A 25,634-nucleotide genomic window follows, 5' to 3' on the forward strand; every position below is an offset into this window, starting at 1 on the left:
GGGTTGTGGTAAGTAGCCTGCAAAATCATACTAGGCAGTTAAACGTCGTTGTTGCAACATTTTAAGAGATGGTATGTTCTGATCAGGATGCACCGCAGCCTGAGAAGTTTCAGGCTGATCCATGAGCTCACGAGGAAAGGGAACCACGCAGAGGTCTGTACAAGAGAGAAGTTCAGCCTGGAGATGCGTTAGGATTACGCAACACAAACTTGGACAACATGAAATTTCCTCAGATGATCATGGGATGACAGTGCAGTGAAATTGGCCTTTAAAGTTCATTTTCACACACAGAAATTTTGTGAAGTTGTTGACAGAGCTCAAATCACTCATCCTATGTTTGTAGGAATTTATGAATTGTAGGGAACCTGTAAAGATATCTACTCTTTGTACTAGTTTTGGTTCTTTTTGGGGCTAGAGAGGACATCTGGGTTCCTGCCTTATAGAAATCAATAGGTCGATTTACATACCCTGGTACAGGAATATTCCAGTTCTTGTTTCAATTCCAACACCAAATACTGCTCTAGTTTGAGAAAGGCACTTGAATTGCTGTATCCGGAAAATAAATAAAGAAGTTTCTCAGTGTTTTGTTTTATGGAGTAAATACAGAAAAAGAAGGGTTGTCCAAGTTGTTAAGAAAGATATGTTGCAAGAATATGGGTCTTATTTTTGCTTTCCTTTACTGTGAAAAATGCACTTTGAATAAATTCTGTGGAGCTGACCTCAGCCAGAATGGGCTAGTTGTTAGAATCATGTCACAAATTACATCATTCTTAACACCTGTAAAGGGGGCTGTGCTTTGTGCAAGGCAGTGCTATTTGTAGGGAACAGCACCAGGTTTGTAGCAGCTACAAGGGCATTTCCCGTGAGATTCTTCCCATCCACTGATTTTACTTCTTTTGGAGGAAAACTCCTTTTGATTAAGTGATACGCTTGTTAAGTAGGTCTGCTACTTGTTTTGCCTTGGTGGGAGCCAAAGCCTGAGCAGAGCAAGACAATTGTGTATGTGGAAGCTGGTTTCTTCTGATAGCAAACTGATGTGGAGATGGTGCCCATGCAGGTAGTGGGTCCAAAAGTGGATGTGGATGAGCATCTACTTCCAAGGAGAACAAGCCCTACAAGATTTGACTAGATTTTACCCTGTTGTCAGTTGATGAATATGTGTGTTTGCAACACTTCCCATGAGTCAGAGCTACAACTCTGGCTTATTATGAATTTGGTGACATAGCAATGAAAGCTTGCTGGAAGGGTCAAAGGCTGTGGGAATGCCTACAGCTAAAAGACAGACCCCAGGTGCTGAGAATTTCTGAGAAGAAATTATCTGTGAGGCAGGCTGCCACTGTAAGCAATGCAGTTTTGAGAGGTGGGTGAAAAAAAAAAAAAGCCTGTTTTCTTGGAAAAGCTTGAATTAATGCAGCACTCAATGCTTATGTTACTAATGAGCAGCTGTGAGAGATCTGAGATGCAGGCTATTGCATTGGCTTCTCAAGTGAGGTTTGTCCTGATCAGCCACACAGGTCAGAGAAGGCAGGAATCATCCTTGGGAAAGAAAGCAAAGAAACAACCAAATAACTTTGATCAGGTGTGCTATTCTGGGAACACAGGACCCCTTGTTGACCCCTTTAGATCTGCTGACATAACTGAACCTGGATTCATACTGCTCTGCCAACATGGTCTATGCTACCTTGAATACTAATCTCTGCAGATTATGCCTGTTAAATAATTTTATCTCAGAATTTCAAGTGACATAGCAACACTGGGATTTTCTTGGTGAACCTCTTTCATGAGGAGTACCAGTGCTGCAGGATGTTGAAAAGGACTGGACCACGCCAATTGGTGAATAGATCCTCAGGTCAGGATGTAAGAAAGTGCATGTGTATCAACCCCTTCAGTATCTGAAGTATGGTATGATGGCTTCAAACCCAATACCGGAGTTTGAACATGCCTCTTAGTTGTGTTCAGTCTGAGTTTTGGTTACAGAGCTGGAGTATCTGAGTAGCTTGCATGCAACTGCCCAGACTTGCTTGGTTTTCATGATGAGCTCTCATGCACTGCATCTGGGCTGTGTTAAGCCTCTTGAGCTGTAAAAGACTGGTTGCCAATGCACATTGTGTAGCTTGATACCATTATAACACTCCGTACATGCGAGATTTTCACGTACATGAGATTTTTCTGAAACGTGTTCTTTTGTTTTTACTGAGCTGGTCTGTATAGCGTGAGAGCCCTGTTTTTTCCACCACTATCAGCAGAGAAAACCGATTTCTCAGAGTTTTAAAAGGAGACTGTAACACAAAAATGAGGGTTAGGTAAGTCTGTGGTCAAACAGGATGGAGGGTGTCCTACCAAAGCCCCCAGGACTGGGCCTAAGAATAGGCTGGGGAGTGTGCTGCGGCCTGCCTTATAACTGCTCCTCTCCCCCCTCCACAAAAACAAAGCACGCGCACACACCAAAAAAAAAAAAAAAAGACAAAAAGAGAAGCCTTAAAAAACCACCCAGCCGGGACAGACTGAGCCAGTGAGCCTGCAATTTAAAAAATCTGCGTGCTCGGTCCCAGACATTCCTGTAGCTGCAGGCTCGCGGGGTGGCTGGGCCCCTGGCTGGGGAGCGCGCATGCCTGGGCCCTGCCGTGGCCAGGCAGCCCTGGGGGGCTGGCAGGCACTCCTGGGCTTCACCTCCCAGGGGTGTTGTTCTTTCTCTGTGAGCAGTGAAATTGGGTTTCCAAACTCCTGGCGCTTCTCCTCTCCCCTGGCTTTTGGTGCTGACCCCAGCTCTTTGCACAAGGCACATGCGAGCCATCTGTGCCGGGGGAAGCTACCTCAGCGTAGGAATTTCACACTTTTTCTCTGTGTGTACTTTATAAGCTAGGGCCAGGCTGCGCTAACGAAAGAAGGAGCCTCAGAAACCCGTGTGAAGGGGAAAACGAGCGCACCACCCCGCGCTGGGGGGGGCTGGGCCTGAGGCGAAGCCCCCTGGGCTGCGTGCCGCCTGTGCACAGCCCCTGCTCTGTGTGCCGGCGGCGCTGCCACAACAAATGCGCCTGTGTTTCCTTTTGGGTTGGTGGGGAGGGAGCAGAGCTTGCTGCCAACAATCAGGCTTTTCAGATCCTGGGGCCGCTGAGCCTTGCGTATGTGTGTAGCTTTGGATGATGTAAATCCAGGGGGGTTTAGCATGTCAGGTGATGTCAGTTGGACATAAAGCACGGAGTGGTGCAAATAGGGCTGGGGCTCTGCTTGGGGCTTCCGTGCGGTGAACTGTGGGGATGCTCCTTGCTCTTTCTGAGGACAGTAGCTCTTTTTGTGTCTGTGCTCCAGACAAAATAGCTCTGAAGCCACTCCGGTTGCATTCTGTCCTGGTCACTCTGCTGCTTTCCAAACCATGGATTCTCCTAAGGGTGGTGTTGAGTGTGAGAGATGTTGTATTTACTTAATTTGTTAAAAGAGATGGCTTCAAAATGGAGCTATTGGTGTTGCTCTAAAGACTGAGCAAAGGTGAATGACTGTATCATTTTGAGTATGGAGATTTTTTAATTCAAAATGCACTTTTTAAAGCATGCCTGCTGATGGCCATAGCAGGGGAGTTTTGCCACCACCTCTGGTTGTCTGTCTTTCATCTCTGCTGGAGACTTCCCCGGAAGAAGGTACCTAGGCCTTATGAGCTCTTTTTTTTTTTAGTTTAAACCGCTGAGGAAGATGAGTTGGGCACCTTGTCCCATCCTGTGTGCAGAAATGACTGGGGTGAAGATGTGCTTCTCCTTGCGTGGGTGTGATAGTTCTGCAGGCAGTAAATGGAGCAGGGAGCAGGAGGGCAAAGTCATCTTGAACCAGGGCTGTTTTTGTAGATGTTTTCCAGAAATTGTTGGTGTTCTTTGGCAGAGATGGACGGGTGTGGGTATCCCAAGGCTGGGCAGGTATCATATACAAAATGCACCTTGGGTGCCTCTGGGTGGCTCTTAGCGAAGCGTCATCCCTGTCTCCAATATCCCCAGGGCTCTCCCCATCACAAGTAGAGTGCTCTTGTGGCATTATTGGCAGAGAGGCTTAAGGAGGTGAATGAATGACTGCATGATCTCTTTGCTGCTCCAGGTTATTTTGCCCATGATGAAACTTGGGTATCTCAGCAGAGGAGTTTTGCCTGTGGCTGTTCCTGTGCTAGTAATGCAAGTGGTGTCTGGGTTAAGAAACAGTCATTGCCAGGGAAATTTAATCATTGAACAAGATGATAAGGAGCTGCGTGCATTCCTTAACTGCTCTTCTGTTGTGCCTTTTCACCTCTTTTTTTGCCCATCTCATCACCAATGGCCTTAGCCAGGTCAGTACCGTGGTTCTCACAAGTACTAGCAGGCAGCTTCTTTGTAGTCCTTCTTAACTGCTTAATTTCTTCCCTAAACAAAACATCAACTTCAGAGTGTACTAGGAAAGCATCTGAATACACATGGTATTTGTCTGATGGGCATCCCAGAGCAATGAGAAATTTCACACGGTTTGGCTGGGTCAGTAAGCCAACTTGCTTATTACTGCTCTGGTTGCACCTCCTGGAGCTGTATGGTAGCAATGCTGCCTGATAATAGGAAGCTTTATTTACAGTGCATTATATGGTATGAAAAATCAAATTTTTATTCCTGCAGTTTTAGCTTTGTGTATGGCAGCTGTCTTGCCAATAAAAAAAGCCATGAATACAGATTTCAACACATGAAAAATGTCTGCTTCTCAGTGTGCATCTCTATTTGCTTCTTGAAATTTTGAACGTTGGTTACCATCAAGATCAGAGAAATTGCTTAAATAAAAATGGCTAGAGCACTAGACCTTTAAAAGCATATCAAATTGTCATGGTTTTATTTGATATTTGCATTTTGGGTCAGGAATATGGAGTTTGAATTGCTATTAGCATGGACATCTAGTCTAAATCTATTTCCAAGTTTTAGCCTAACCTCTCGTGACTGGCCTAGCAATTCCTTTCAAGAGGGGTATAGTTTTGGTTGGCACTGTGTGAACCAGAGACTGGAGCAACACCAATGATCTCTTCTATTCCTTCCCTCCCTCCCACTAACCTGGCAACTTCTAAAATATCACATACGGTCATTATACTGAGAGCTGGATGGTCCATTTAAATTTCTATTATCTCCATCTGTTTGCAGGCTCTTTGCTGTATGGCTGACTTGTCTCCATAAAGCTCAAACTGGAAGCCGGTGTAACTGGATCCTTTTGTGGAATGGAACTATTAGGCCCTTCTGTAAAATTGGCTTGTGGGCTCCCTTCACAAAGTGCTGCTCTGCTGCCCCTTCTGAAGTGTTACTAGATACTGTTTATTGAAACCTTGGGCAAATAAGTATGATTGGTAGTGAGGAAAAGAAGGGGAACTACCCTTTCTAAACACGAGTTGCTATTCCTCTGCGTTGTCCTACCCTGGAATTCCTGGTGTCTATATACTCGCATCCCGAGACTGTTACAGAATAAGTACGATTCAGCTTATGGAAATCCCAGAAATGCTGAATTTCCGTTTGGCATTAGTGCCAACTGTAGTCATTTTGACTCCTGCCAATGACCTGATCTTCCCAAGCCACCTGAAACTGCAGTTCTCAGTAGAACCAGAGCAGTGGTTTTCCAGCCCTTTTTTGTTTTTGTATGCTGAACACTTTTCTGGGGAAGTTTGCGGACTCTGCAAACTTGAACTTACTTGATGTTGTTTAGTTTCCTTTGTTATCCTTTGTAGATCTTGTAACCACAACAGCAACAAAAAACCCAGAGGAGAGTGCTCAGCAGTACTGAAAATGAGAGGGTTTTAATTCTGGCATGTCTAAGGGTCTTTGTATTGGTTCTGCACAGACGAGGCATGGTCACTGTGGGCCTTGATTTATAGCATCTGGCGCGGTTACTGAATTTAGCTGTAGCCTTTGGAGAAGACTACAGCTAAATAATATCTCCATATGTGTTTGTTAATTTAATGTAATGAATAAAAACACTGTTTTTTATGAACTTTTTGATGGAAGCTTAAGATACTCCATTGTGACCCATTTAACTTCAAGTACCATTTTCCATTCTTTGGGACAATCCCTGTCTAGATCTTCTGCCATGCTGATGCATGCATGCCCTGAGAACCTGATTTTGTTTCTTTTAATGATGCTGAATTTCAGCAGTGTGAGATCACAGTGAGATTGTGAGATCGCTGAATGTCTGCAGCCAGCTCCAGCCCCAGCAGAAAGTAGCAGTTTCAGGATCACTTTTTTTTTTTTTCTTTTTTTTTCCTCTTCTGACTACAAGAACCTTCCTGGTATCACACATTTGTTGGTGTACCTTACGCAACGACTTTGTGTAAAATCCACAGCAAGTTTCAAATTCCTCAGGAGTCCTGCAACGTTTCGCTCTCGTTCCCTCCCGGCCCAGATGGTCTGTAGCAGATGCTCGCTGGAACTGTTCCGCAGCCAACGGTGCCGTATGAAAAACGAAACTATATTTAATATACACAGAGAGACATGCACACACAAGTATATAGCTCTGTGTGTGTGTATGTATGTGTGTATGTGTGCATAGCTTTAACTGTTTTGGGGGTTGTGCATTGCAGATAAGCAGTGCAAGGTTCCCTCATGTATTTGTCTGGCTATATACCTTTCTTTTCCTAGAACCAGACAGACTCATTTGGTTCCAGGAAAGTGTTTTCCCTCCGCCAGGTGCTCTGTGCTTGAGCTAGCAGAAGGCATAATGCCGGGGGCTGTGCTGGTTGGGTGATAAACAGGGTTTCACATGGCTGTGCGTTGCAGCTGGCTCGCAGAACGCATGGAAAAAACATGACGTCCTACACTGAAATGAGAATTGTGTTTTGGTTGTTGGTGTTCGGTCGGGAAAGGGGCCTGTTGCTTCATGGTGATCCTTTCTATGTGTTTTGGCTGATAGGCGAGCAGGGGTGCCTGCCCCCTCTCAAATTCAGCGTGGGTTCGGGCTGCAGATAAGTGAGTGGGATGGGCTGGGAGGGATGCTGGTGAGGGGAGACGAGACTGGTGGCTCTGCAGGCCCGGCAGGGCCAGGCTGGAAAAGGAAAAGAACACTATTTTCTGCCTTCTGAGCCTTGGGATAATCACTACACAAGCACAGGCCGAAGGGTCAGCCTGTGGGGACGTGGAGCCAGCGCTTGCTGGATGCTGGGGTGGACGTCTGGGAGGGCCGTGTGTCCGTCCTTTCCGCACGGGCTGCGCCTCTCGGTCCCTTTCCTGCCTGCTCATCAGGCGCTGAGTTGCCTCTGAATGGCTCGAGTAGCTTTTGGCTACAGCTCGCACAGGTCTGCATTTGCGTTGGCTGGGATAACGCCAGGGAGCGATTACATGTGCCGGTGCTTATGCAATGTCTGAAATTTCCCTCCGCCCGTCTCTATCCCCAGGACTCTGGCAAACTTTTCTGGCTGTCTCGGGAGAGTCATCCTCTGCACCGTGCGGTGCGCTCGCTCAATATAGCCAATTAATTAAATCACAGCACTGCAAGGGAAAGTGCCTTTGTTTGTGCATTAGCATTTGAGGGATGTGGATTGGGAAGGGGTGCGTGTGTGTATGTGTGTGTGTGTGCTGGCTGGAGGCGTTGGCTAGAACGCAGTTCTGCTTTTAGTGCCAGAAACTCGCATTGCCTGGTGGAGTTAATCCTGTAATTAATCCCTGAAACAGGATGAAACTCCTTATTCCCTTAAATGCTCCCTCTGCTTCCTCTCTGTCACTTGTTCACTTTTTATTTTTATTTTTTATTTTAATTTTTATAAAGAAAAATGTTAAGGAAGCTTTATTAAGCTTTTATTTATTAAAAGCCCAAGGTATCTTGTTCTCTAGGTGCTTGAATTGGGGATGCTTGCATTTGTGCTCTCAGGTTCAAAGCAAAAATAAAATAGCTTGCCTCGGATGATCTCTGCTATGGACAGCCTTCTGATGCTGCAAACTCAGCGTTTGGAAAGCAGGAGAGGCTGTTAAAGAGATGCCCAGACATGTGCAGCTTTGCTAACTAGGAAGTGTAAAGGAGACTTTGAAAAGAGCAATTGCTGAATGAGTTCCTTTGAAATCGCTCCCTCCACGTGGAAGCTTCCTTTTAATTCCCCCACATGCCCCGGCATTGCCCTCACTCGGCTTGCTGGGAACTCCCATTGCCACTGAAAACAGGCTTCTATCATGCGTGGTGTGTTTGGGAATTCACTGTGGGATCTGAAAACGATCACAAAGCAATCTGCTTGTGAGTCCTTGCAGGTTGTCGCAAGTGTTTACTTATGCTTTGGTACAACCGCAGCTGCCCCTGAGGACAAAATCCGTATCAAAAGGGTAAGGAACAGTTTGTATGTGTGGGTGTTGCTGGCTGATTTTGTTTTCAGTCTCTTTGATTGAGAAACCCTGAAGTCCAGTGCAAGCCTGCTGAATTTCTCATCTGTGACCCTCTCCCAGCTCTTTTTTGGGTTGCTGCTCGCAGTGCCGTGGCCAGCAGCCTGCAGTGGTGGAGGTGTCCGCAGCTGCGGGGTGTCCGCAGCCGTCCACCAGACCAGCTCGGGTGTGGGGAGCAGCTCTGAGCCACTCCTACAGCACGGCTCGGGAACCCAGCCTTAAAAATAAATGAAGGGAGAAGGCTTTCCATGGGCTGGTGCCACTTGCCTTTGCGAGTTGAAGTGCTGAGTTTATCGAGTGCTTTGTTGGGAGCTTGCTCCCGAGTGGGTGGGTTGTGTGTAGTGAACAACCTTTGGTCTTAAACCTTGGTTCTTGAACTGTGTTACCCGGCTGCCTTCCTGATAAGGATAGCGAGTTATCTGGAGTGGAGGAATGCAAAGCAGCATCAGCAGGTTTCCCAGCTCTGAGTTTGCATTGGTTTCTCCAGAACGTGCTGCTGCTCTAGTAAACAGCCTTGTTTTGTTGCAAGAAGGCCAAAGGAAATGATTATGATTAATTAGTTTAGTTTTATGTAAATTATGGATTGTAAAACTTCCCCAGATTGTTTCCTGTTTGAATTCCTGCATATCTTAGTGGGGAAACCTCCAGTCTTGGATTAAGGATGGCTTGGGTCAAAGAATTCATGTTGTTCCTTGATGGTTATCCTACCCCACCTTTTTTTTTTTTAAATATATATATATATATATATATTTAGTGCCCCTTTATAACTACTATGAATGGATCTGGCTTCAGCTTATAAAGTCAGTGGTGACTGATCATCCTTCCTTTTTCTTTTTTCTTTTTTTTTTTTTTTAATGTTGTGTTCCTTTATAAGCACTGTGAATGGATCTGGCTTTAACATGTAAACTTATCTGCAAGCTGGTAGGGCCATTCTCCAAGGCTTACTCCCAGTTTCAGTAGTTAAAGTTCATGTTCTGCATTCATTTCCTCTTTGACAAGCTAAATATATTGGTTTCTTCTTCTGTTACTTGTTTTTGCTCTGAGGCAGGATTTCCAGCTCTGCAGTGATTCTGATGGTCCTCTGGAATTCCCTGGCTGACCAACATCTTTTTTTTTTTTTTTTTTTTTGAATTTGGCAGTACAGGACTGGAGCATGGCTGCGGCCAGTAGCAGCTTCATTCACAATGAGCATGGAGAAAATAAATTCCTCCTTCATATGCCTCTGACCTGGGAAGTCTCTTAAGCCCATGTGGGTTGTGTGCTGGGCGCAGACGTGCAGCACGTTGTGTGACTGCTGTAAGGCTGTGGAGCAAAACTGTAGCTGGGGATCAAGCCTTATGGGGGACTTCTTTTAAATATGAAGCCTCATTTAATATAAGAAAGAAAGAAAGAAAAGGCAAGAGGTTTGCATGTTAGGCAGTACTGTTACGTCCCTCCTGTTCTTTGGCTATGGGGGCCAGGCACCGGTCTCCATCTCAGGATATCTGTGAGCATCCCAGGGCTGGTCCCAGCACTGCGTAAGGCAGCAATGCTCTGGCTCTGGCCTAAGGCATGAGCTGGGCTGAAGGGAGGGGAGGGCTCTCCTGGTGCAGGAATTCCTCCCCAGGCCCCAAAGCTTGCAGTACCTGCCCAGCGGGTGCTCCTTTGTCCACTTTTCTCCTGCGATCCCAAGTCCTTTTTGAGATCTCCACTTCTGATTGTCCACTCGTCCATCAGGCGAGCGTGACTGGGGGCCTTTCTTTCGTAGCAGTAGTATTTTTACCTTTGGCTTTATTTAAAACACGATGCTTGTTTATGGCCACTTACCAAGTAATCTGTGTTTTGTTTTTGTGACCTGACCTTCTCATTACTCACTGCTCCTGCTGGAGCTGTGTTATCTGCAGAGTTCAGTGGTTGTGACTTCTCCTCTCAGGTCACTGATAAAATAGGAGAGTCTGGGGCCAAGAGCTGATCCCTGTGGGAACCCACTGAAAACATATGGCGCAATCTATTGGTTTATGTTTCACATTGAAAGATTTCTTATTTATTTATCCCACTGAATGTGTCATCTTGACTTCATGTCGCTGTGCCTTCATTTTCTGTAGAACCATATGAGTTGCCGTACCAGAGGAAAGGTATATTAAGCTCGTAAGATTATTACAAAAAGAGATAACGTTTGCAAAGCTGGATTATAAATGACTGTGGAATTATAAGCATAAATTAGACTTCCTTCCCTTTTGTTCTTGGACTCTAACTACTCTCTTCCATCTCCATATCTTCCCTTAGTCAGGAATGAACAGCAGGTAGGTTAATTTGCTGTTACTTCGGCTGCCTTGTTTACACTTAAATATTTTTGTGTTTCTACCAGTCCATCAGTATTGTCTCTTGCTGAAAATAGTTTCAAGAGCTCCTTAGCAGCTCTGCTCAGACTTTTCAGATGGAGGCTTTCTAGGCCTGCTAATTAAAATGGTCAGCTTTGAGTAGCTGTTGTTTTTATCTTCTCTTTCGTTGTTGTTGGGCTGAAAATCAGTTCATTACCATCCTGTGGGATGGCTGTATCATCTGTTATTTCTCATATAAAGAGCAGTAATTCAGAACCGCCCCCTCCCAGGAGTGTTCAATTAAACATTTTGGTCCTCTCCCCTTCCCCCACATAACTTCAGCCAAGCAATTGCCCGACATATAATTAACATTCTTCTAGGGCCTAATGAGCTCAGAAGTGGTCTTGTTTCCCTCCGAATTGTATTTTCTGTTAACTCTTTCCTGTTTTCTACGTCCTGATGTATGTTAACTCCCCTTAATATCTCCTTTCTTCCAGTAGCCTAAATATGTAAGTTTTGTGGGTGCTCTGATTTCCGTGGTAGGCAGGGTTGTTTGCCTCGTATGGCTTTCTCTTCACCTGCCACGGAGAGTTGGCAGGGTTTTTTGTTGTCGTTATTTATTTAGACATATGCTGAAGTGTTCATAAATGATTTGCAATCCACATAGAATCAGAGGAAAGCCCGGGTTGGAAGGGACCTCGGAGATCTGGTTTGACCTTGATGCCTTCTTGTTTAAAGGACTTCTCCTGGGTTCTCTTGATCCTCTGTTGTACGGGGACAGCTTGAAGAGCTCGACCAGCTCTTCAGGGCTGCGGAGTATGGGCTGGAGGACATGAGTATGTTTTGTGTGGTTTGTTGCAGGAGAAGGGTAGGGAAATTTCAGTGCAGTTGAGGTTGGGCTGCACTGCCGACGGTGTTCCCGCAGCAGCATGCCTGCTTCCCCGTGACCTGGGGATGCAGGAACCCAGTGCCATCTCCTAACATGTCTAATGTCCTTTCTGAACTTGTTTCAAGTGTGGAAGAAAACAAACAAGCAAACAAACAAACAAAACAGACTAAGTCCATAACAGTGGCAAGAACAGATGTTTTGTGATGGGGGGTTTTAAATGTCAGGGCACAGAAGTCAGTGACACTTGGCAAAAATATGTAACTGGGGATGGAGGAAGGTCTTGTGTAACCTTAGAGTTCTACGTATCTTTTGTAGATTTATTTTATTCCTTTTGAAGCATGGTGACTTTCCCCTTCCCCATCCTATTGCATTCCCTGTGCATGTCTGCTTTTCTGGCTCTGTTGCTCCTGTGCCTCTGTTCTGCTCCTCCCCTGGAGCCTTTGCCTGTAGCTTGGAGCATCATTCCCAGTTCCCAGGAACTCTGTGTCCTGAGAAGTGATGCTGCTTGGGAGCAAAGGTCTGGAAATTAAAGTTTGATGTCCAGACCTTTGTGAGATGCAGGGTTCTGCAGGGAACCGCAGGAACAGTAGGAATTCTGCTGTGGATGCCCCATCCCTGGAGGTGTTCAAGACCAGGTTAGATCAGACCCTGAACAGCCTGATCCTGTGGCTGGCATCCCTGCCATCTAGTTGGAACTAGATGGTCTTTGAGGTCCCTTCCAACCCAAGCCATTCTGTGATTTATGATGCTCTGCATGGGGGAGGGCTCTTGGAAGATGCTGCAACGCCTGCTCATAGCCAAATTAAGACAATGCAGGTTTGAAAGTCTCACCTGTATCATGAAGTCTTGTGAAGACAGAGACAGTGCACATATTACTACATAAGTTGTTCCACTAGTCCCTGTATCTCAGGAAAGCACAGAGAACGAAGCTTACAGACTTTGTTTTGGTTTTTGTTCTGTTTCGTTTTTTAAGACCGTGTGTTAGGATACAGATGTTGCCATCTACTGCTATTTTAAGGCCTGAACCTTGATTCAGAACCATTCCTTTTTTTATTATTATTATTTTTTCTTTTTTTATAAATAAAGATGACTGAAGTAATGTTTTCTGGCTCTGTGACAAAGGAATTGTTGTAGGAAATTGGAATACTGACTGGCTCTAAAGTATGGGGTGCCTTAAAATAATGTGTCTAGACAAATGCCGCGCATACTTCTCCATGTATATTTATTTTATCTCGTTCACATCCTGTCTCCTTGTTTCCTTTCTCGCTACAGCTTTCAGTACAGTTTCAATACAAACTGCTCTGCCTCTGACACAAGTAATGGCAAGTGACCCCCACCTCTCCCAGGGTGATGTAATGCAAAATGCATCTTCTTAGAGGGAGGGTGCCCGAGTGCCGGTGTTGATGAAGGTACTGGTCCATACGAAGCGGGCTATTTCTATGAATTTCTTTGTGGATTTCTGCAGAATTACGGATGTACTGGTGCAGTGCATGTCTTGAAGCCTCCAACTCATGGTGAGGAGGGCCACTGGAGGCAGCTTGAAACGCAAGGCATACTTTTGTGGGGTGGGTTTGTACAGAGTTGGCTGCTTCAGTGCAGCTCTAGTGTCATGGCTTCAGGTACAAGATAGGGACAGTCTTCCCAGGTGTTTTCACTAGTCATATTACTCTGCTTTCTTAGCTTCCCAGGGCAGTAGCTGTGTGGACATGAAGCATAGGGCATAGTTGCAAGCTGAAAGAGTTTTGATGGCTTTGGAAGGGCTCGGTTTGATTATACCCCCTGTTGGATGCATACAGAGCTGATACTTTGCCACGGTGCAAGTTTGTGGGAGGGATGAGAGGTATATCAGATCAAAACTGAGGATGTTTTTACGGGAAGCAAGGTGTAGGACTTGCTTACAGGTAAGGGGTTCTTTAATGTGATGGTTTGTTCCACTGTCTGGCTCGATCACATGCTGGAATGGGATTTGACATCAAACTGACTGTCCTAGTGCACAGTGCTTAATGTGTAACGCTCCGCGATAGCAACACAGAACACAAAGTCCTGCCAGCGTTGTTTCTCTTTCTGCCTGATAGTAGATATCTGTCTGATAGAGGGGGCAGCAGTTTCTGCTGGGCAGGGTCTAAGCCCCGTGGCAGCTGAGGTCATTGTTAGCCAAAGGCTGCTGATCCTTGAGCTCTGATTCAGGCAGGGCAGTTCATCTCCCAGGTAAGGTGATGGGACCTATGGATTTCTTCACATGTATTTTGCAGAACCACCGTTTGTTTATTTATTTATTTTTTCTCCTTACTCTGTGATCAAGCACCTGGTTTTTGTTTTTGTTTTGAGCTCAAGGAAGGATTACGTGTGTGTGGTGATCATTTTGCTTCTAAGATATTACATGCGTCTGCAATGTTAACCATTATGTCTACGTACATCAGGCAGCACTTCATAAAAGCTATCATGTTGTCCACGATCAACTTACGGAGTCACTTGGAGAGAGAGCCTGACTCTTCAAAAATCAAGAGCATTTAAATAAACATTTAGGAGCTTAACTTTGCGTCCTTTCTTTTCCAGCCTCAGCTTCCATACTTCTACTCTTAAAACAAGCACACAAAAGACACCCCTCCCTCCAACTAAAAATGCATTTGTAAAACAAATCCTAATAACTCTTCAGTGAAATAAAACGCCCACTCTACTCTTAAGCTGCCCAATACCAATAGTAAAGCCTTACTTATTTTATAATAACCAGAAAGCCTTAATTAAAGACCTGAATTATGACTGTGGTCATAATGTAGGTCTGCAGCTGCTGCTAGGAAAAAGAAGGAACGATAACCTCTGCGAGCTGGATCTCTGCCATTTAAACTTCGCAGCCCTTAAAGAAGTAAAGTTCTTGGAGATTAAAATAGCGACGTTTGTTTTAAATGCTAAGTGTCCTGTCAGTCACGAGTGGCAAGCGAGAGCGTGCAGCGAGCTCCAGCGATGGAGCAGAAGTTGTTGTTTCCTACCTACACTGTTCAGACTAATTTAAGATCCTCCTTTGAAAGATACTGGTTTGGTCCTTAGGGAGGAGGCTGCTGGGAACACTTCAAACACGAAAAAGGCTGAGCTGGGGAGCATCTGTGCTCTGCAGGAGCCCTCCGCACTAAGGGGAAGCTAGACAAGGCGTTTCGATGTTGCCCTGCTCTGCCAGCACCCGGTGCAGCGTGCCCGCTGGGGCGGTTGTTTCTGGGAGGCTGTGCCCCTGGCCTGAGGCTGGCAGCTTCAGGTGTTGCTTGGTGTATGGGGATGGTAATGAGACTTTGTGGGGCGAGCAGATGAGCGAACTGCCTGCAGGGCAGGTTACAGCATCTCTGCTTTAAGTAACTGACTGGCGTGGTGTTAGTCTGTGATGGGGAGAGGGTTCTGCCCCGGTGTAGTCCCTCTGGTTAACCCCCGTGACTTCTGATTTCTTCCCTTGGTTATTCTTCTCTTCTTCCTGCTATGTAAGTCGTCTTTAAGATGGGTACAAGGCTAGTGGTTCTGTTTGAAATGCAAGGATTATTATGCTGGCTGTGGCCTTTACAAAGGGCTTATTTGTGCCCTTCAACAAGCCATGCTGATACACGAGGACTGAGGGAAGTTTTCCTTGCTTTCCTCCCCTCCCATCTTCCTGATGCGGGAAGGTGATAAATGAAACCAAGTGCAGTGTGCCCAAATGTTTTGAAATAGTGCTCTAATGTTAAGGCCTATCTGTGTGTATTTAAAAGGAAACCAAAGTAACTGTTTTCTTTCAAAAGTGGCAATAAGTTAAACCAGCTGTGCAATGACAAAACGTATTATCCCTGCTGCCTAGCTCTTGGGCAGCTAACAAGGCCATAAATGCCCACTGGTGAGTTGTAAAATTTGTATACAGAGATTTCAGCTTGTCTGAAGGCTTTCTTTCACTGCTTGTTTTTGGCTAAACACTGGGTGGCTGCCCAGAAGACACTAGTTAGATGCAAAGCTTGCAGCAAACCTAAGTTCCTTCCAAGGAGCCAGTAGGTGCACCAACCCAGCACATTTGAGTTAGCTCACAGCAAACGTTTTTGACTGGCATTAAATGCATGGAGCAAAAACGCTGGGGCAAAAACGAAGTAAAACAAACAAAACCAACTGCATCTGTTCGGTTCTTCACGAGATGATTTTAAAAAAGACATAACTGGTCTGCTTAAGCGCCTTGCCTGGATGCCAGAAACCACCAGAGACACCAATGACTAAGGTTTGGAAGCTCAACTACCCTCTCTGTCCAGGGTGAGTCACGTCAGCTGGAGGTGGCAGAGGGAGGCTTGCTGCAACTCTTGGCATTTTGGAGTCTTGTCAAAGGCAGTCCTGTCAGCCAGGCTTGTCTCGGAGCCTCTAAAATCACTCGATAAAAAATTGTGGCCATGCTGCCCGTGGATGGAGTGAAGGGCATGGGGAAAAGTGAGGGAGAGCTTCAGATTTCTGTAGTTCTGCAGCTCGAGCTGGCAGCCCAAGAGCTGATTTATGAGACAAATGAAGTGCATACCAGTGAGCCTGGTGTTCGAGGAGAAAAATAAGCAAACAACAACAACAACAAAACACCAAAAAACAAAAATCCCTTAAATAATGAAAAAATCTGTAGTTGAGACAAACAAATGAATATGTCTGACTTGAGTCCATAATCCAGACACTTGCAACACAAAATTGATAATGTTTTTTGTGGTCTAGCCCAGGGACCCAAATGGGGAGCCTTCCTGAAGGGCTTCCAGCTCACTGAGTCAGTGCTCTGGTGTGCTGCCCCCTGTGAGTCACTCCTCTCTGACTTTAGCTCCTATGGGGAGGGGAAATAGAAAAACATGCACCCAGCCTATTGAAAAGTTAGACTAGGTCCAAGAATTGTGCACTGGGGGGAGGGCAGGGGAATGTGAGAAGGATTTTCCTATTTTAAATGGCTCCCGAGAGGCCCGTGCTAGGAATGAGCAATAGCATCCTTTTCTCTGTATGCAGACACTGGGCTTAAGAGACACTGAACTTCAGGGTTGCTTCTCACCCGTGCCTCGGCTGTGCAGGGGCTCCTCCTTTTTCTTTCAACTCCTCTTTACTCCTAGTTATTACAGAGTTTAATTTTATTTTCAATTCCCTCTTCAAATCCCAAATTCTTCGGAGGAGGACAGGTTAAAGAAAGTGAAAGAATATTTTTGAACGAGGAAAGGCGAAGGAATAAATATGCTGCTTGAAAAATCCCCCATTAGTTAAAAATAAATACGCTGCTGCTTTGCCGATTGTCGGTTGGAAATACTTGAGTGTTTGCAATGGAAGTGTGTGCATGCATGTGTGCATAATGGGGTGGATTATAAGATTTGCTCAGCATGAACTTCAGCATTTCCAGCTGTGTAACCTGAGCAAGTTGGGAAGATGTGCAGATTTAATTACCATGTAAATCCATTAGCTCTGAATTTCCTGGCATTTGTTTTGCTGATGACACAACCTGAATGTTATTCACTTAGTGTTTTTTTTTTTTTTTTAATCCATCCATATTTTTTTTTGGTGATTAAAATGAGTAATTGCTGGTGTGAGACTCCAAATGATCCTATCTGCTGTTATGGTAGATCTCTTTGCTGTTTTCAAATACTGATTGCATGTTACTCTTCACATCCTCCTGCAAATGAGGCAATTTCAGTGTAGTCAATGACTATATAGTACAGAATTTTATAGTAGAGTAAAATAATTAAGCAACTATTCCTCTGTGTCTTGGTTTTCTTTTTTTTTTTTTTTTTTTTTTTTCACTGTAAAAGATACACACCTAGAAATCTGAGGTTCCTTCTATTTGTCCTTGGCAGGTACACAAGCCAATCTCTGCTGTTTTATCAGCAAGTTCTAGGCATGACTAGTGGGCACTGTTTACAGTCCTCAGTCTCCCTGTTCTCTGCAGTGGCTGTGTGTAAGACATTTCTCCTGCCATCAGAAAGCCCTTCCAGCTATTCTGGTCCTTAATCAGGCCAAAAGGGAAGGTCTTTGTGTCTCATTTAAGAGTGAGCAGTTAGATGTGCCTGCAGTTGCATGCTTATTAATACTATGGTCTGTCCAAGAGGTCTTCTGGGGAACTGAGATTTCAGCCAGTTCAAGTATGGTCGGATGACTTTTTTTTTTTTTTTTTTTTTTTTTTTAAAAAAAAAAATACCAAAAAAAACTGGTGTCTCTTTTCCCTTATTCTTCTCCTTCCCCAAATTAACACATACTAAAGGTAAGCACCCTGGTATATCAAATTGTGTAGCGTGCAGCCATCTGCTCTTCCACTCTTTTCCCTGTGGGGGTGCTGGTGAGGGTTGGCCTTGATTCTCTTTCAGCCCCCATCTTTGGAATCAGTCTTCTGGAAAAATACTGTGTTGCTGCCAGGTCGTCCTTCATTTTTCATCCTTGTAAGAGCAGTGCAGCAGGAGCTTGGATCTGTGCCTCGTAACAGTGATGTATCAACGCATCCTGTGCCAGTAGATGAGCTTTTCAGTTCCCTGAAGGGTATGCGTGAGTGAATTGTGGAGGTGAGGCTATAGGGGGCTCCATTGGTAGCTCTTCTCAAAGCTGACAAAGATGAATGCTACGTGATCCAAGCCGTGGCTGTTTGGAGAAGAATGTGTTGGCCAGCTTACCTGCTGCAAACATAAAGAATTGCCAGAAGAGGAGGAAGCTGAGGAATGAGATGTACCTGAAAATCTGCAGAGTTCGTGTTTGAATCTTATGTGAAAATGAACTGATGCCCAAGTGCCGATGAGTGCTGAGAACAGTTGTTTTGGTTGTTTGGAAGCTGGCTCATACCTCCAGTGCATTGCTGGTGAACTTGAAACAGAAAAACCAACTGCACCACCAGCAACATGTCTGGGAAGAAAACACCGGTGTTGAGGGAGCTTTTTAGAAAGTGCCTTTGAGTTGGGGTATGCAGAAAGTCTTGGACTTCTCTGCTGCATCCTCATCATTGGTAGGATTGTGTATGCAGTCCTCCATGAGCAATGTCTCTAGGCATGATTCTGCATTAACTGGAAAGGGCAGGTCTCTGCTCTAGGCCCTAATGTAGGTGCTGCACTTTCAAACTTAGGCAGAGCTGTGTGTGGTGCCTTGGACAGCTCTTGCCGTACAACCTAGTCTAGAGCTGAGCCCATTGAGACAGAATAGCATGTATTTGCCATCTTTAACAACTGGCACCTTGCCTGGATGCCCCAGGGCTTGAAGCCTTGTGTTAACAGCTGTGACTCCTAGTCAGACCTCCTCAGCTACCATATAAGCAGCTGCCAGATGCTTGTGAAATGTGCCTTTGCCTCCTTGAAAAGGAGATGGTATCTCCATGTAGCCGCTATTAACCAGAAATGGTGCTATCTTCTGTGATGCTCTTTTATCTCCTACGCACCTTTGATTATACAAACCATGAAAGATCTGCGGAAGAGATGATTCCCTCATCTCCCAATTAACTTAGGGTGAGAGAGGAAACTGGGGGTGGGGGCAAATTCATGCCTGGGGTGTACGTCTACATCCCTACAAATGGGGACTGGTTTGTCTCCCCTATCTCCGTATGTTCTCTGTGAGCACTGCCGTGTACATGATGTCCACTCTGTTTATTCCTTTGGTACAGAAGTAAGGATGCAGTCCCTGCAGCTCAGACCTTACAAGTGGTTAATATTGGGCAGTTTTTTACCCACAGGCCAATGGTGGGCTTCACTTTTATCCCAAGTGCCTGGTGGACAGAAGTGATGCTCCCACACGGGGAGTTCCTGTTGTGGAGGGAGACGTGGATCCCTCCAGGAGCGGCAGGCCTGCTGCCCTGACTCGGGGAGCAGGGGGGAGCAGAGACTCTCAGGAGGGGAATATCTTAAATTTGTGGTTGGTTCTCGCCCCAGCACATTGCATGTAGGGCAGCTTGCCACGGGATTGATTCTTGAAGAGCATGGCCTGCCTGTAGGATTCGTTTGGAGTGTGGGGCATGGCCGGCTTGTAGCACTTGGCTGGCAAGCAGGGTCCTGGAGCCTGTGGTGGGCCAGGGTGCCGCTGTTGCAGCTCCCATCTGGGATATCTCTGCTGGAAAACCTTGGGTGTACTCTTGTGGGAAGCACATAGGTCTCCTGTTTGACACAGTACATTTTCCAGGCTCAGCAAAGCATGTCACTTGATTAATAATTTAAATGTAGTTACGGAATGTCGTCTGGGGTTCTCGGCCTCATTCCTTTTTTAGTGAGTTCTTCGAAAGCCATTTTCCTGGGCACGACTGTTTCATTCTTAGTCCTGATAACGTGACACCTTGAGCTAACCAGTGCTAGCGCTGCTCTGGTCTGCCTTCAGGCAATCTGCTGGAGAAGTCAGCCCTCCCGTGAAACTACCGAAACCTGAGTCTGTTTTACCTCAGAGATGCTCATTTGAGCAGACAAGCAAGAAAAAAAAAATAATAATAAAAAAAAAAATTGTCCCTTAGGCAGAGCTAAAAGGGGCTTTGTCTGGCAGGAACAGTCCGACGCTGTGAGAGCTGCAGCCTGCGGCTCACTTGGCCTGCAGCCAAATAGGACTTTCTAAGAGCTATCCAAAATCCACCGCGTGCCCGGATGCAAGAGCTCTCTCCTGTTTGCTTAGCGCGGGGCCGATGTCTGTAGGTGTTTTGTGTTCCCCAGAAGCACCTGGCTCATAGGCGGGAGCCAACATCCAAGCAGATTGGCGGTGAAACTCTGTGGAGCTGCAGCTTTCTCCCTGCAAACGCGAGCCCTGGTGTTTTGTTTGTCTTTGCAGTGCTCTGGGAGGAGGGGAAGTGGAAGATAAGGTTATGACTGTCCTAAATCCACGACTTTTTACAGAGGTTAAAATCCCAGCTGAACACATCTCTCTGCTCTGTGGGGAGGAGAGTTTAATAATTCAAGTGGACTCCTTGTACCAATGTATCTGTAATTAGTGCTGTCACCGGCAGTGGTGTGTGAGGATAGAAGGAAGCTGGCAACAGAGCTGTCTGCAGAGGCTTTTGTTTGTTTGTTTGTTTTCTGAAAAGCACTTTTTTCATGTGAGTGTTCTTTTCTCTTTTTAAAGGTAAACTTTGCTGGGGAAAGATGCCAAGTTGAAAGCCGCAGACAAAGGATTTCTTTCTTCTTCAACCAAATGTATATTCAGTTTCTGGCAGTGTAAAATTCTCCGTTTCCTCCCGAAATTGCCCCTTCTTGTTCCTGAGTGCAGGGGTGGTTGCTGCAGTATCAGAGTGGCAGGCTGTTGGGTGGTTTTCGGCTCTGGAAGTGGCTGTTGATGACTGCAGTGTGTGTGGAAATAGAGGGCAGAGCGAGAAGAGGAGGAGGGTTGGAGGACGTGCCTTGGAAAGGTACAGGAGAGCAGTTTAGGGTTAGGTGGAAACTGTGAGGAGCTGGCTGCCTGACTACTAAAAGCTTCAGCTGTAGCTGCTGCTTAAATGCCTTTTCATTTTTAATTTTAAAAGCAAATGGGGCTGCTTTCAATGAGACTATTGTTTTCTTAAAAAAAAAAAAAAAAAAAGGCAAGATAGCTTCATGTGTTCACTGCAGTAGAGAGGTGTATATACAAAATATTCCTGTGACTCAAGCAGTGTTGTTTTTTCTAATGTCCGAGAAATCCAGGTCCCCCAAAACTGTATCTCTTCACTGAGTCCAGTCTGGCTTGTGGTCCTTGTTTGAGGCTTCTTTGTTGATCAGTGTTCAATTACATCACAGACCATTAAAAATAAGATGAAAACATGATAATAAAATGAAAGAACCATTTGAAAAATGGACGGACCATTTATTTGCTGTCAGACACTTCTGTTGTACATGCACGTTCTTTTCTTCCTCACAGCTTGCTGCTTGTCAGCTTTGCAGCTGCAATTGGGAAGGAGAAAGCACACATGTTGAGGAACACGTTGAACTCCCTTCCCTACCCCAAGGTCCTCTTTTTGTCTGGTTTCGGGAAGTTAAATGTTTGTTTCCTCTGTTGCTTTTCCTGAAATGGTTTTAGGAAAAATACCCACTTTGAAAGAAAAAAAAAATCTAAACTAACTTTAAGCAAGTAGAAGAAGTAGATAGCAATTGGTACAAATTTCTTCATATTGAAGCAGTAGTATGTAGAAGGCTAACAGAAATCTTTGTGTGAATTTGCCAAAAATAGCTGAGTAGCCTGTGGTCATTTTGTCTATCAGCTGGGTCTGTTTTAATTTAGAACAACTGAATTGTGTCAGACCAAGTCAGCGCTTAGGTATGATATTTTCCAGGGTGACATCCTCAGGTTAGATGCTGCTGCTGGTAATGTAGCTTTGTCTTGAAACCAGTGTACAAATGCTGTAACAGCCCCTTTTCAGCTTATGTTAGTCATCAGTCAGAGTAATGTATGCAGGAATTAGATAGAGGGAAATGTTCTAGCCAGTTTTCGGACAAAATGCAAGCAAATATAATTGACACTTACTACTAGCCTGAAGGAAAAGAAGCATGTAAACTATGGGGAAAAAGGTCTTCCTAAGCAAGGCACTGCTTTTTGTAGGTTCATCTTTGCCTTTTGTCATGGTAGGGAAGCATTACTGTCCCTTGTTCACACTTTGATAGCTGCCTAACCTGCTTTACTTATTGTCCTTAATGCTACACGAGGGTATTCAACTAATCCTGAGCATCCTTTCTCATTCTGCTTTGCTTAGTAGGGAACAGTAGTTTATACATTTAGCCTTGCAGATACTGGGAAGCAGCCCTGGATGTGAAGAGTGAGTCCTTGGGTATTGAAATTAAAATAAAAATGGCTTTCTAATGTGGTGATGACCTTCTTGCTGAGTCGTCTGAGAATTTGTTTAGTAGAGCTATCATTTACAGCAAGTTAACACAAGACTATGAATCCATTTTGCCATTTGTAAAGGCTTTATTTTAGCTAGCTTGTTGTTTGCACATAGTAACTGTGGTTCTCTGTTTGTTGCCTTATGTTTAGTAAATATTTTCTTTTCCTCAGTGTCTGTCAGAATTGACTGAAGCCTTTCTAATTTTGAAAGAAGTTCCAGTTAGCATTGGTGAGCATCTTGGAAGAGGCGCTTGTGTCCCTTCAAATGTATCGTGGGTTCTGTAGGAGAAGACTGAGCTTACTGTTTTCCAGCATCAAGCTTTGAGGTCACAAATGCTGCTGGAGCTGTGCAGTGTGCATGCGAGAGGTGTAAGCATGCTGCTTCCCTCGTGGATTCATGCAATATTGACTAGTTTAATTCTTAATTTAGCCTACAGGAAGTCAGATCTTGAATTTCAGTGTTTGTTTCTGCAGGAGAGAGTGAGACGAAGAGCCAAGATCAATACTGCCTGCAAAAACAGAGCAAATCAAACAGACTTAGGACTGTGCCCCAGATGACAAAGACTCCTATATAAAATGGTAGATAATGCCTGATTGTTTGGAAAAGCTCATTATAATTCATTGTACAAACATTTTTGTACTAAAATAGAATTCTTTGTGTGAATAAGATGAGCAAGAATGGTGTCTTGCAATGCAGTTTCTTGGTCTGTCCAAGATGCCTTCTGATATTTGAAATGAAAACAGAAAGAGCTGCAGAGTTTTTGGGTATTGATGGGAACTCTACTGGGGTCTCAAGGAAGAAGATCACGACCAGGAGATGTGGTTTGTGCTCATTTTGAACAAGAAACAAGCGCAAAGTTATTCGTAGTACAAGTACACACAGACATACCATGCATTGTCGGTGTAATGCACCCAGTGTAATAAATAAAGTGGTAATTAGTACTGGCTGGCAGGAGCTCCAGCTGTGGGGCCTAGAAACTGGATGAGTGCTCTTGTCCTAGCTGGAATGCTACTTCTGAAATAGATATATAAATTAGCCAGGAAATCTAGTGCATAGCAAATGCACTGCTTGCTTGTCTGGAGACGTGTGGACCTGTTTTCCTAGAGCACATCGCCTGTTCTGGGCAGTTAGAGTTGTCATATGTGGTCACCGAGGGTCTGTGCTGGTGTACGTTTCCTTTTTCTGCTCTGTGCTTCAGTGAACATTAACCCAGTATGTTCTATTCCATACACAAAGCGTTCTGACAATAAATCCCGTAGGATCTCTCACAATGTCTGGGTGACGTGTGGTAGCACATTGGTGGTGGCATACGGAACACCTTTGGTGCAAAAAAGGAGGTTGCTTCAGGGCACGGCTACTGTGCTTCTATTTTCTGCTTTTGTTGTGAGTTAATCACAGACCTTTCTGTTTCAATGTATGCCTACAAGAGGACAGCTGTTCTAGCTGTAGCTTTTCAACTTGAAGTAGCGATTGTAGCAGGAGGTCTTTAAGCAGGGCTGGTAGTTCCTGCTGCTGGCTGGCACAGCTGCCTGGTGCAGATACTGGGATTGTTCTGATCAATGCTCTCATGTTGTTGACAAGGCAGACAGGCAAGGAGATAGACTTATTCCCCCTTTTATCTCCACAGCACTTCACAGAGTTCCTGGATGAGTTCTCACCAGATGTCCTAGGCCAGCTCTTGAACGATCCCTTCTTGTCTGAGAAGAATGAAGTGATGGAGGTGGAGCTGTCTCCAGCATCCCCGGCGCCCCTCATCCAGGCAGAGCACAGCTATTCCCTGTGTGGGGACTCCCGGCCCCAGTCTCCCCTCACCCACATCTCGACTGATGACAACTTCAACGAAGGTAGTACTGATATGTGCAAAATTCATGTTGTTCCCCTGATTCCTTGTTTGCTTGCCATGGTGGTGGAGTAATGAAGTGTTCCTGGTGGGGTGGTGATGCACCAAGGGTGCCTGTGGACTTTCTGTGCTAGCTGAGATACCTACAATGAAGTCACAGAGGGGATTGCTTTGATTTAAGCCTGTAGGCATCCTGGGTAAAGAAACTTGTCCACACACAAGGAAATTTTGCTTGGTGGAAATTACTAACTTCTCACTGTCAACGTACTGAATGAAAACCGAAGTGTTCATCCAAAAGAAATGGGATAAGGTCCAAAAATACACTTGTTTCCATGTATCCAAACCTGTGGTTGTTGAAGGTAAATGGGGACCAATAAACAAAACGAGTGAAGTGTGGGTACTGTAGAACATGGCATGTAAGGAAAGGATGAGAAGTCTTTTCAGTCTTCAGGAGAAAATACAGAGGGGAGATCTTACTGCTGTCTACAGCTCCGTGATGCAAGGGTGCAGAGAAGACAGAGCTGGGCTCCTCTCAGAGATGCACAGTGATAGCACAAGAGTGATGACAGAAGTTGCAAGAAGGGAAATTCCAGTTGGATGCTAAGAAAATATTTTTCACTGTGAGGGGGTCAAATGCTTGAACAGGTGTCGGAGTCTGTCTTCATCTGTGGAGGTATTCAAGGCTGAGCCAGAATAGGCCCTGCATAATCTCATCTGAGCTGGCTGTGCTTTGAGCAAAGGATTGGGAAATCTGATCTCCACAGGTCTCTTCCAACCTACATCACTTCAGGTTTCATAAAAAACAACCCCCTCCCTTTAAACTAACGTTATTTTTAGTAGTGAGTATGTGGAGCTTTCTGGTATCACCAAATGCTCGCTCATTTTATTTTATTTATTTATTTATTTAAATACATGTGCAGGAATGCAGCTTCAGGTGCTCCAGTCTTTAAAACTGTCTTGCTAAAGTCTTGTTTCTTTGTTTTTGTTTGTTTCTTTGTTTTTATACTTTTAAGAAATGAAGAAAATTAAGGTAAAGAATTAAAAGCATCAAGAAGCCATTGGTGATTTTGTGAAGACACTGACTGCAGCATTATAAATGTTGCGGGAAATGGTGATGCACAGGATATGATGAACACTGCTGGCATTTTTTAGCAGTCATGTTTAACTCAGCTGTTATAAACATCTGAAGGGGAAAAAAAGGGAAATGCAGGAACGGTGCGAGGACGGGATCCAACCTGTTTGTTCTGGTACGAAGATACCTGTTGGCAGGGAGGGGAGTTCAAGTTAAAAGCTAATGCTGGTGGAGGAGCAAGGACAAGAATAACTGGCATCTCTTAGGAGTACTCACCATGGCAGAATTTCACTCCTAATAACCTGTTTAGCTTTACAGTGAAATGCTACATTTCTAGTACTAAGCTACATGGCAATAAAAGGCAGAGAGAGATTAGTGCTTATGTCTAAGCATTAACAGGCTAAGCTGTTTATGAAGATCCAACAGGTCATGAGTTTTCAAAGGCTGACA

General features: G+C 44.9%; 1 protein-coding gene across 2 annotated transcripts in view; it reads left to right on the top strand.

Moving 5' to 3' along the window:
* The window catches only part of CREB3L2 (cAMP responsive element binding protein 3 like 2), a 74,197-nt gene that overhangs the window by 16,055 nt on the left and 32,508 nt on the right, over nucleotides 1-25,634 (top strand). For both annotated transcript variants that reach the window (XM_035343107.1, XM_035343118.1), the window contains exon 2: nucleotides 23,900-24,116. In XM_035343107.1, the coding sequence (XP_035198998.1) occupies nucleotides 23,900-24,116 (217 nt within the window). The remainder of the gene's footprint in view (nucleotides 1-23,899; nucleotides 24,117-25,634) is intronic.

The sequence above is a fragment of the Oxyura jamaicensis genome, chromosome 1 (genome assembly GCF_011077185.1).
Source record: "Oxyura jamaicensis isolate SHBP4307 breed ruddy duck chromosome 1, BPBGC_Ojam_1.0, whole genome shotgun sequence".
Lineage (NCBI taxonomy): Eukaryota > Metazoa > Chordata > Aves > Anseriformes > Anatidae > Oxyura > Oxyura jamaicensis.